General features: G+C 34.2%; 2 protein-coding genes across 3 annotated transcripts; both read left to right on the top strand.

The window, feature by feature from the left end:
* The first annotated feature begins 1,060 nt into the window (after window positions 1–1,060).
* On the top strand, window positions 1,061–3,661 carry LOC110816330 (uncharacterized). Its single transcript, XM_088215050.1, has one exon. The coding sequence runs from the start codon at window positions 1,726–1,728 to the stop codon at window positions 2,608–2,610; it is 885 nt and encodes a 294-aa protein (XP_088071176.1). The 5' UTR covers window positions 1,061–1,725; the 3' UTR covers window positions 2,611–3,661.
* A 1,204-nt stretch (window positions 3,662–4,865) lies between these two features.
* Window positions 4,866–9,172, top strand: LOC110816346 (uncharacterized). Of its 2 annotated transcripts, none has more exons than XM_088215037.1 (2): window positions 4,866–6,086; window positions 6,220–7,150. In XM_088215037.1, the coding sequence occupies exon 1, from the start codon at window positions 5,004–5,006 to the stop codon at window positions 6,009–6,011; it is 1,008 nt and encodes a 335-aa protein (XP_088071163.1). In that variant the 5' UTR covers window positions 4,866–5,003; the 3' UTR covers window positions 6,012–6,086; window positions 6,220–7,150. The 2 variants fall into 2 exon arrangements, with proteins under 2 accessions (XP_088071163.1, XP_021900196.2); XM_022044504.2 differs by lacking the exon at window positions 6,220–7,150 and adding an exon at window positions 8,664–9,172 and having other exon boundaries at window positions 4,867–6,086.
* The last annotated feature ends 3,537 nt before the right edge of the window (window positions 9,173–12,709 follow it).

Below are 12,709 nucleotides of genomic sequence, written 5' to 3'. Positions count from 1 at the left end.
TTGCTGTTACATAAATAGTCTAATATCTTGTGATAATTTGAAATTTTTATTTTCTATGCATTAAATAATATTGCTAATTCCTTTTAATGCATATATTTCAATTTTAAATATTTATATACATGTAAATTTTTCAAAAATTGTTTTCTTTATACTTAAGAGAACTTTTATCTTTAAAAAATAATAATTATCATTATAAAATTTAGTGGACATTTTGGCTACTTGTGACTTATGATATGTGTTTAAAACTCGTTATTAAAATAGTCGTCAACTAAAATTACTTATAGTAAAAAATTATTTAGTGTTTAGTATAAATAGTCACAAAAAGTGTTATCACTTAAAACAAAAAATATAAGTTTTATGTTTTATAAAGTTGACTTTTAAAAATTTAAGTGTAAATTTATAGTAAATGTCAAAATTATTTTTTTTACAGTTACATATGAAAATTTTTAACTTCAAACGTGTCAATAACTTTAATTTTTGTCAAAAATACTTTATATTTTATCTATTTAATATTAAATATATTTTAAAACATAAAAATTACAATCAATAGTTGCGTTAAATAGACTCTTACTCTATCATTTTAAATTATATTGACAAAATAAAATTAACTATAACTAAACTTATATTTTGAGATACCATGTCATATTACCAAGACATGCAATATAACAACATGAAACAATATGTTAATTGAATTAACAAGAAGATATACTTTGAGTTACTTTCAATTATTAATTCAAGTAACAAGAAAATATACTATTTACTCTGATTACATAAATTTAATTTTTCATAAATTATATAACGCGAACAAAACCTTATGTACAAATTTTCTTAGAAAATTAATCTAACTCGTGCTTAGTTTTTATACATATATATAAATTCTATATGGTTTTACATATAAAACATATTATAATATATAATTCAATTATTAATTTTTATTATGCAAAAAATTGGTAACCATAGTTTTTATTTTTTTAATTAAAATTTTTATTTTTAACAAAATTTGTAACCAAATTATATTATTTATGGAAAATAAAAAATTAATACACCTAATTATAATTAAAATAAAAATTTTAAGACTCCTTATAATTTACACAAAATAAAATTATAAATAAAAAAAATAAAAATGTTTATGAACACATATTACCACTATTATTAATCATTTTCACCAACTAAACTAACGACACCCACTTACTTTTTTTATTCAAAGAAAGGGGACACGTATTGCAACTTTTTCACAGAGAATGACAGACACGTTTTGCTCTCTGATTGGTCAAAACCCCACAGCCAATCAAAAACAGGAACGGATGGATGCCTTGGTCTTTTCAGTGGGACCCACATGATAAAAAGTCCGACCAATCACGTCTCGTCTCCGTCCCGATTGTTGCCCTCGACACGCGTTGTCTTCTTATTCCACCACGAAGCTCTCTGCTATGATTATCGCTTTCACACGGCTCCGAAAAAAAAAAAAAGAGCCAGAAAGAGAGGGAGAGAGAGAGAGAGAGAGAGAGAGAGAGTCAGTAGAGATGGAGAGTGCAGAAGAGAGTTAGGGTTTTTATATAAAAATACAGAGAGTGAATCCAGCAGAAAAAAAAACAAACCAAGAACGATAAAAGTCGAAGCTTTTTCTTTTTCTTCTGAAAAAAAAGCAAGAGAAAAAGGGAGATAATCTCGGTGTTGAAATACAGAGAGAGGAGGGAGAGGAAGAAGACGAAGTGGGTTTCATTTATGGACGCTGGAGACACGTGGAGCATGCTAAGATGCGCGGGGGGTGCGCAGGATAAAACGATAATCAATCGCTTGATGCTCAGATTCCGGCCGATTGCCCCGAAGCCAACCGTCGGCGAGCCGTTTCCGGGTAACCCAGGATCTGACAACAAGAGCCTGCTGCTTGTCAACAAGAGATCTAAGAGAAAGTACGTTAGGGTTTGCAAGAATAATACCAGGAAAAAAGATGATAATAATAATAAGAATAATTATAATAACAAAAATAGCTCGTCAGATCAAGAGAGATCAGAACAAGGTGTGGTCACACTGCAGTTGCTGCCGGAGAGCGGTGATGAATGCAAGGAGCCGAGACACAATCCACCGTCATCGTCCGATCTTGATCCTACGGCGGAGGTAATGCAAGAATATCATGTCGTTGATGAAGAAAATCAAAACCCACCCACGTGGCTGGAAATCGGGCCGTCAGCAACAGATCCGACGGGGCCGGTTGAGTCATGGGTAACGGTGGAGTGCGTGACCGACGCATGCATGAGCGGAGCCGAACTGAACGGGAGTAGTTCGGGCACGTTCGACGTAGAGAGAATAATGGAGCATCTAGAGAGAGACACGTGTCCCGGGTTCATATCCGACGGGTCGAACCGGGTCAGTTGGGTAAACGGTGCTTATCGGAGAATGATTGGTGTAACGGGACCGGACGGAGAAGTAGCGGTGCGGTTGGTGGTGAAAGAGAAGCTGCCGTGGCAATACGCACCGTTTTCATGTCAAGCGCGGGTGCAGTACAACAAGTGTCAGAAGATGGTGCCCTGTGATGTTTGGAGAATGGATTTTAATGGAGGTCTTGCATGGAGGCTTGACATTAAAGCTGCGCTCAGTTTGGGTCTGTAAACTCATTGAGGAAGACGGAGATAATTATTCAAGAAACAAAGGTATATTTATACTTATTATATATATATTTGTTTCTTTAAGACAAATCTTATGGGGAATTAATGAGGGTGTAGGGTACTTATAGTAACTAAAAGATGGAGAAGAAGAAGATGATGATAGAATATATACATATATCTATATATAAGGCTTGGTATCTGTATATAAACCAAGGTAAGTAGGAAATAATTAAAGATAAAGAGATTGATAAAGATATGTAGCTAAGTGGTTAAGATCAAAGCGAGATCAAAGCAATGGATTGATGATACGGGATTAAAAGCTATATAAGAAACGTGCTTGACTCTCTTGTTGCCACGCATGGAATTGAAGAAAAGTTCCAGTGGGCCACATTTGTTTTCTGATTATATATGAGTTTGATCAGCTCAAGGAACTAATACATATTCCTCCATATCTACACACACACACACACACACACACACATATATATAGACATGATACGTGGATGATTTGGATTCTTTGGCTCTAAGTTCTGTTTAGCTAAGGTGAGGTAGTGTTTAGGACCTTAATTAGGTTTTGTATATGTTCAGTCTGAAAACTTATATGTATATAATATGTATAGAGAGAGAAGAGAGATTGATGTAGGTGGTGAGGAGAGTTATCTTTTTTAAAAAAACTTTTCTTGCTTCTTAGTGTATAATGGTTTAGGCAACTAGTAAAATCTTAGAAATCTTAAAAAAGATGAATATAAATTTGGTGGCATTGAAATTGACACCAATGAAGTAAAAGAAAAACTTGGACTCAAAAAGTAGATAATTAAGAAAAGAAACTCAATAGTAGTTCTAATCTCTTTAACTTTTGACTTTAAATTTTTTTTAAAAAAAGTACATATGTTGAACCTTTATAACCATACTACCTACTAACTTTAACCTAATTACAATACAAATCGTGGTTTACGTGTAATGTTTACTAACTACGCATTTGATGACTTGAACTCAAATTACACATCTCTATCATGTCTAACAAAATGAAAAAAAAAAAAAAAAAGTTTGAAAATTGACTCAATTCAATCTTTGAATCTTGAAACAAAATATACTGACTTAGGTTTAAATTTTGCAAAATACATATTACTTTAGATCTTTACTTGTCAAATAACTACAATAAATTATGTAAAAGTGAATCAAATAGTTTGAAGAGTGTATAACAATCACTTGGTATATTTATTCAAATACTTGTATATGTTTTGCTAGAAATTATATTTTTTTATACTATATTTAGTATTTAATTATCACTTAATTAATGATTATCAAATTTTGTTTTAAAATTAATTTAATTAAAATAAAAAAAATCAAATACTATCGTCATCTTAATACATAAATTTTTTTAAAAATAATAAAATAATTATGACGAATTTTTATGTGACAACTAATGAAAAAGAATACGTTAAAGGCTAAATCTTACAGAATAATTCTTCAAAGCCAACCGAATCCATCAACCTCAAAGAAAGTGAATATATATATATACATATATATATATATATACATGATCAACATGTTATTTGATTGGATAATTTGATGAACAAATAATATGAGGTGAAAAAAATAAAAGAAAATTCGTAAAAGAAAGGGATAATCATTAATCACATGGAAAAAGTGCACGTGGCAGCAAAACAGGAACCAATCCTAATCTAAGCATTTCAAATCTGATGACGTCATCCAAATCACAATCCGAGATCCTCCTCATTATCGGACCGTCCACGCGTCACCTTCCTCTCAAAAACCCCACCCCCTTGTTCCCTACACAGCACGCGCCAGTGTTGTACGGGGAACATCCTTAACAATGCCCCAAGTGGGGCGTGTGCGTCACGCTCCAACCGGGAAAAGGTTGAAATTTTGAACTGTTCGATGTTCTTTTTGTTCGAATTCGCGTGCACCACGTGTTGTACTTTCTCGAACTTTCCGCAAATGCTCGGATTCTCTCTCCCCTTTTATTTTCCTATTTTACTCAAACAAAAGGGACCCACCGGTTCTCTCACCCTCCCATCGGGAAATATCCACGTGTACCACTTTTCTCGGGAGTGCTCGACACTTTCCTTTTTCTGATTGGTTTTTTCCGTGGGACCCACCGGCGGATCAATCACGCTCGCTTTAAAGTGGGACCCACTTCGGAAATATTTAACCAATCAGATTTCTCCCGTATTAGCATTGCCCTAGACACGTGTCTCCCTTCTGTTTTTTTTTTGTTTTTTTCTTCTTCAGTGTCACAGTCTGTTCTTGCCTCTATGATTATGCCCTAATCTTGCACAGAGAGAGAGAGAGAGAGAGAGAGAGAGAGAGAAAAAGAAAGAGAGAGAGAGAGAGAGAGAGAGAGAGAGAGAGAGAGAGGTGACAGTTGTGGCGATGGAAGGTGGAGAAGCGTGGAGCATGCTAAGATGCGCGGGGGATGCGCAGGATAAAACAATGATCAATAGGATAATGTTGCGATTCCGGCCGATTGCGCCGAAACCGGTGACTGGATGCTCGGTTTCTGGTCACTTGCAGATTGGTGACAAAACCCAGTTGGTATCTAAGAGAAGAACTAAGAGAAAGTACGTTAGGGTTCGCGAGAATAATCGGTACAAGAGAAATAGCAATAATAATAACAGAAATAATAAGATCCGAAGAATATTATCTTTGCCATCTTCAGATCAAGAACGCCGAGAGTATCATCACAGTCCGAACGAAAACAACCTCGTCACCCTTCAATTGTTGCCTGAGCGATCGGCTGACAGCCCAATGAGGGAGCAACACGTGTCTTGTTTAGATCATGGGGTTGAAGATCGTAGGGTCGTGGAGAAGCGAGGGTTGATGACTTTCCAGATTGATGATTGTAATAATACTGCTCACACCATGATGGGTTCGATGACGATGCGGGATGATGATGGTGATGATGGATATGATGATGATCAGACGGTGGTGGTTGAGTCGTGGGTGACGGTGGAGAGCGTGACATGCGTGTGCATGGACGTAGGAGACCACCACCACCATCATGACCGTCGGCTAGGGAGCACGGATGCGGAGAGGGTGAGGAGATTAGATGCGGACACGTGTCCCGCGTTTGTATCCGACGGTCTAAATAGAGTGCGGTGGGTAAACGGAGCATATAAGAGGATGGTGATCCGAGATGTTGGGAATTTTAAAGGTGACGGACTGTCACGGTCACCGGAGATAAAGGTCTGGCTGGTGGTGAAGGAGGAGTTGCCGGTGAGCGCGTTAAACGGTCCGTTTTCGTGTAGAGTGAGGGTGCAGTACACGTGGCAGAAGGATAGGTGTTTGAGAATGGTTTTGCCATGTGACGTTTGGCGGATGGACTGCGGTGGGTTTGCATGGCGGCTGGACGTCGAGAATGCATTGAGATTGGGACGATGAAGAAAATTGGTCAAAGCGTTGAAAATAAATTATGGGAATTACCAAATAATTAGTCCAGGAAGAAAGAGTCATCAGGTAAATTGTTATTAATTTAATTTAAGTCATTAATTAACTCATTTATTTTCATTAATTACCCAATTAATTAACCAATTAATAAGGTTTAACAAGCCAATTAGTGACCTACATATATGTCAGGGTAACAATGCAGGTAAACCCACAGACTTGTTGAACCAATCTCTGAATCAGCTGAAACTCAACACATATACACACACACACACACACATATCTTTTCAAAATGAAATTAATTACGTGATAAGATTATCAAAATGTGTTGGCATCATATATTTTGACACACATATACATATATGTTTGTCAAATGTAGATTTATAATTAGAATCCGGAATTGACATTTGTACTATATAAATGTATGTATATTTCTTGGTATATCTAAAGTTGAAAAATGTTAATATAGGGCTCACATTTCATTTTCAATCATAAAATTTGCTTATGACGTGTTTTCTTTTCAATTATTTTAGCGCTCATCATTTTAGTTTTTGGGTTAGTTTATATATATATATATGTGTGTGTGTGTGTGTGTGTGTGTGTATACATATATAAACAGACAAACCTTCAGGACATCGTCCAAAGAGAAGCAAAATTGGAATTGGAATTTTACTAGCAAATTAGTGCTGATTATAATAAACTTGTTAGTGATAAGTTAATCCTTTTAGATTAACCTCCATTGTTGTTTATATTTAGAACCATCAGAATTTACATAGATCACAATATAATCTATATATATGTGTGTGTGTGTGTGTGTGTGTATAATGTATAGCATATAGGCGTGTATAGATGGCGTCACTCAGGCACCATAGATTTGCCTAATCTAGTACTATATATATAATAGTTGGTGATATGTATATATATATATATATTATGAATTAAGTTAATAGTATGGTGTGTATGTGTTGGTATAACACCAAATTGCAGCTTGATTTTTAGTGCAATAATTTACTCTCCTTTTCATCATTTAGTAGCTAGGTGAAAAGGAGATCTAGGCACTTAAAATTCAAATTGAAAGAGAGTGAAGAAAGATATATATATATATATATATATACACACACACACACATACATACATATATATGTGTGTCTATGTTTTTTTTTTTTAAAAAAATATTTGGGTTATTTTTTATGATGTTAATTAGATTTTGTAATAATTTTTTTTTATAAAATTGTGAGTTTGGATCGGAATATATATTTCATGTGTAAAAAATTGATTAGTTATTTTTTTATTTAAACATTAATTATATTATTATTGATATATAAATATCATATGATTATTAAAATATATAAATTTTAGTATAAATTAAGTCCATAAAACATATAAATGACTATAATTATGATATACATGTATACTTGTATACGTAGTTTAAAATTCAAGTTTTAAAATTTCCTACCTTTTTTAAACACCTTTTTTGTTTTCTGCTCTTCAAATGTTACATATGAAGAAAATTTTGTCATCACATAAAAAAATAATAATAATTTTGAGGGGTATTTGCCATACAAATATATATATATATATATATAAGAGAAGTTGTTTTATATTGATCTGATGAAAGAACTTTATGTTTATTATGAATTGCTTCTCTTAATTATATCATATGTATAATTTATGTGATTTATATAATTAGTAGTTAGATTTATATTAAATATTAGATAGAGGAATGATTGTACTTGGAATAGATCGTGGCCTCAGCTACTGTCAAAATCATCAACTATGGCATGCATATACATATACATATACATATACATATACATATACATATATATACATATATATATATATATACATATAGTTGGAGGGAGGAGCATCAACAACATTCATATAGCTGACTCACAATTACATATACTGATCACCTTTACTTTTCAGTTCTCTTTCTTTTTGGAAGGACTGTACTTTTCAAATTTTACCAAAGATTTCATCCCAGCTTCTTTTTTTTTTTTTCCTATTAACTTCAAGATTATATATATATATATATATATATATATATTATATGTGTTAAGAATGATTGCTTGAGTGATGTGTTTTTAATTAAATATTATATTTTTATATACACAAATTTTCAGAAAAAAATGAATATTTTATTATAATTAATTACATATATTGTAACTTATATTTATACCCTGATTTTCTTTCTCTTTAATATCATAATATATCTTCTCTCTGATACTTTCCTCCACCTCATTCTTCAACAATATATATATATATATATATATGTATATGTATATGTATATATATATATATGTATTACATATGTACCAAGTTGACCAATGGATAGTTCCTCCTTGATATCATATCATACATATCCAAACAAATCCAAATTTATGTTTGGAAAAAGGCTTTTTTATATCTCAAAAATAAAATAATTATGTATTCATAAAATAAAGTTAACATAAAAAGGTTAACTATAAAGAAATAATGGTTTACTTGGGTTAATTTTATATATTAGTTTATATTTATATGTATATGTGTGTGTGTGTGTGTGTATATATATCTCTTATTATTACAATGAATTAACTTGTAATTACAATATTTTGTAAACTGTTTTCTAATTTCTAACCATATTTTAATATTTCTTTATGTGGGAAGGTTTCCTAATTTCTATTATCAAGGGGATGTGGAGCTGGCTAAAAAGGTGAAGATTAACTAAGGGGATTGAAGCAGCTAAATTATTATTACCCTATAATTAGATAAAAGTCTCTTGATCATGAAGTTGTGTATATATATATATATATATATGCACACACACATATATATATATATACACACACATATATATATATATATACACACACATATATATACTTGTACTGTACTAATAAGAAGTAATATTGAAGGCAAAGTGTAGATGTGAAGGCTGCTTTGAGATTAATTAACATCCATTCCAAGCCGCCAAAAAAGGCAGCTATTGGTTACGTTCATAAAGCTCGGAATAAGTCCTTATATTATATATACATAGATATAAATATTTTACATATGGTGTGTGTATACATATACATACATATATATATATATATAGGACTGTGTTATGAGCACCACATAATTAGCAGGAAATGGAATTTCATGAGAAGAACTCAAAAGGTAGTTCAGATTGTTTACTGGGGGTGTTTGAATTAACTTATTTTTTTTCACTAAATTAATTTAGTGGAAGTTTTTAGTTTAATATATGTATTTTTAATAGTTTAAAATTTTTAATTATATACATATATATATATATATACATTTTTGTGATTTTGATAACTAAATTATCTTTATCATAAATTATTAAGTTATTATTCATGAACTTATTTTAGTTATACTGTCAAAATTTTAATTTTATATATATGCACTTTTGAGTAGACATGTATTATTTATGTAGTTAAAAAGATTTAATAAAATTACATTTACTACATGTATTTTTAATATAATTTTAACTAAGTAGATATATGGGATAATTGTAAAATTTTAAAACTATTATTAAAATAATTATCTACTAAAAGTATTTTTAGTTAAAAATTATTTAGTATTTGATATTATAATACTTGAGTCCGAAATTTGGCCCAAGATCAATTTTAACAATTTAAAAATAAATAAATATTAATTAATTAATTAAATTTAATTTTATTGAATTTATTAAAAAAAATAAGTTATGGATGTAATCGAAAATAATTTTGGAAAAAAATGTATAAATTTGGGTTCATAAGTATTTTTATAAGACAAATTAGAAACAAGTGATCAAAGTGCAAATAGAAAAAATTGTGCCACGTAGGACTGTCCAGTCAACAACCCCGACAAACTGGATGGGCTGCGTGGTAAAGTACGCTGATGTCGGTGCCATGCGGGAGCCCACGCGAGCGATCCGCGTGCCCTGCAATCGGACGGTTCAGGATCGTTCTTGCGCGCGTGGATGACTCTGATTTGTTTCTTCCTTAAACGCGATCAGACAGCCGAGATCAAATCGTGATGGACGGTTCATATTCATTTTTTCATTAGTCGCGATCGGATGAACGAGATCAATTGTGATGGATGACCTAGATCAACGTGGGATGAGTATAAATATCTCGCATTACACGAGAACCCGAAACCTAACCGCCAGCCTCCATCGAAGAAGAAGAACCAGACGCTAGAGAAAGAGTCCGATTGCCGACCATCGTCGCACTGGAGCCACGTCGACTGCCAAAAAAGATAAAAATTTTCTCTACCCGCTCAGAATTCGATTCTAACCACCCTTGTAGCCAAATTAGAGCTAAAAGAATAACGGATGAGCCGAAAACCGCGGGTAAACTCGGCAGAACCGTTGCTATAATAATCTGAAACTAGCTAGAAAATAAATTATAAATTAAATGTGAAAGCGAAATAATAGTATTAGGGTTTACATTTCTTACACAATAATTCAGAATATCCAATAGGGTTATAAGAATGACCATTCTAAAAGAATAACAAAAAATCAAAGAAATAAATAGAAAGTAAACAATTGGACATCCTATTCGCAATTCTATTGTGAATTGTGATCTGGATCTTGGTTCTCTTGATATGAAATGGTTAATGAAAGAGTGAGCTATATTAGCCCAGTAAGAATATCACATTACTCACCGATATAGAAAATGAAAGTTAGCAAAAATTATGAAAATAACTAATAATGTAACGGCTCCGGAAATTTAAATAAAATATATGTATTAAAAATGTCAAATGCGGAAGCGTAATAAAAATTTTGATTAGCATCCCTTACATAATAACTAAAACGAACTCAAAATATGAAAGAACAAACTAACTAAAAGAGATACTCGAAATAAGAAATATAAATATAACTATGGAGTCTTTAGGCGTCCCATTCGCCGTCTTCCTGCGGAACGAGCTTGGGAACAATGTCTTCCTGATCTGAAATAGTTAAATAAGGAATGAGCTATACCAGCCCAGTAAAGACATCACACTATCTCACCGCCACGGAAATAAAGGTGGATATAAAACAAAATGACCAATGGAGCATAATTTATAACAAATTCTTTTATCAATAATAAAATCCTTTACTGTCCACTTACCTCAGCGAGATCCATGAAAACAACATCTGAAAACAATAACCTTACAATATCATGAAACCATATACTCTTTATAACACAACATATATCACACATTTACATTTCAATCATTAGGAAACATATTTCCTCTTTTACCAGCCTACTAGTATCCCTGGGGATCCATAGGGGGTCCCCTCTATACGTGAACCCTTAACATTTATAACCTGATTCCAGGGCCGTCCCCATACCCCGTCCGGTATGGGCGCCAAAACCATGAACCTCAATACCCCGTCCGGTATGAGGGTGAAACGGGCCGTCCCCATACCCCGTCCGGTATGGGCACTAAAACACATAAGGTCTCCATACCCCGTCCGGTATGAGAGACCACGTTCCCGGTAGGGTTCCCTACGGACCCGGTCCGTCCACCATCTCCCAGGATATCTAGTCAGGCTGTCCACATTACCCATTTATCAATTCACATAACCTTTTTGCCTTTTTCCTTGATCTCAATCATCCAATCATACACAACATGTAAACCAGTAATTGACACCAAACATGACAACACAGTATCGGGTTAATCATAATATCAACCATAATAAAAGAAACCATGATTCATGGATACGAGACCATAAAATAAATACATCAGACATCATGCTGTATTAAATACTGGAAATTTAATCAACAATAACATGCCAACACAGTATCAGACTCGGGCTTCATTGGCAATCGTAATCAATTATACATCTATAAAGTCACACCGTACAGTTTAATTATTTATTTAGCTTCAATACCGTGATAGGAAATAGGGTGAGGGGTCCTTACTTGTTTGGGTCTGAATACGGCTCTACAGTCCGCCTACAGGCTGTCCCTAATTTTCCTGAATTTTTTTTGAAAAACTGAAATGCACTACCGGTACCTGCACGTGTCCCAAAAAATCCCAAATCAGACCTAAGGCCCCTTTCGGCCAATATTGCAACTCCAGCACAGCGGCTCCGCCGTGCTCCAGCGACGCCGTCGCCGCTTGCGGCGACGATTCACCTCGGGTTGGCCATTTTTGGCCGAATTCAGCCACATTTGCATCGGTCCCTATGATAAAACAACTCTAGGGCCCTCGGTGGACCAAAAAATCACGAAAAATCGAAACTTACCGGCGGCGGTGCTCTCGGGTGCGGCGGCTCCTCCGGCGTGAGTCGCGTTTTGATGTTTAGCTCCGATCAACCTGTAGAGAAAAGAACGGTGATCACAGTGGTATAAAATTTGCATCGAACGGAGGCCGGGAAGGGCCTCATCGGAGGCAAAAATCGAGGAGGGGCGCGGCGGCGCCGCTGGGCTTCGGCTGGGTTTTCCGGCCGTTTGGTCAGTGGTTTGGCTACAGGCGGACTTAGCATCGAAAAACGAGCAAGGGGGAGAAAATTTACCTCGATCGGCGGTCGGAAACTCCCCCGGTGTGGCGGCGGGTGGCGGCGGCCGGCTCCTCCGGCGTCTGGTTTTTCTTCTCCGGCGAGGCACTGGTGGCTAGGGTTTTGTGGTCAGGTGTGGGTGGAGTTATTTATACCCTTTGCCTTTTAATCTCAACCGACCATCAAGATTAAATATGAACCGTTCGATCGCGATTTAATTAGAATTAAATCTGGGCCGTTC

The sequence above is a fragment of the Carica papaya genome, chromosome 1 (genome assembly GCF_054855325.1).
Source record: "Carica papaya isolate Zhongbai chromosome 1, ASM5485532v1, whole genome shotgun sequence".
In the NCBI taxonomy this organism is placed as follows: Eukaryota; Viridiplantae; Streptophyta; class Magnoliopsida; order Brassicales; family Caricaceae; genus Carica; species Carica papaya.
This window is presented reverse-complemented; position numbering and strand designations above follow the sequence as displayed.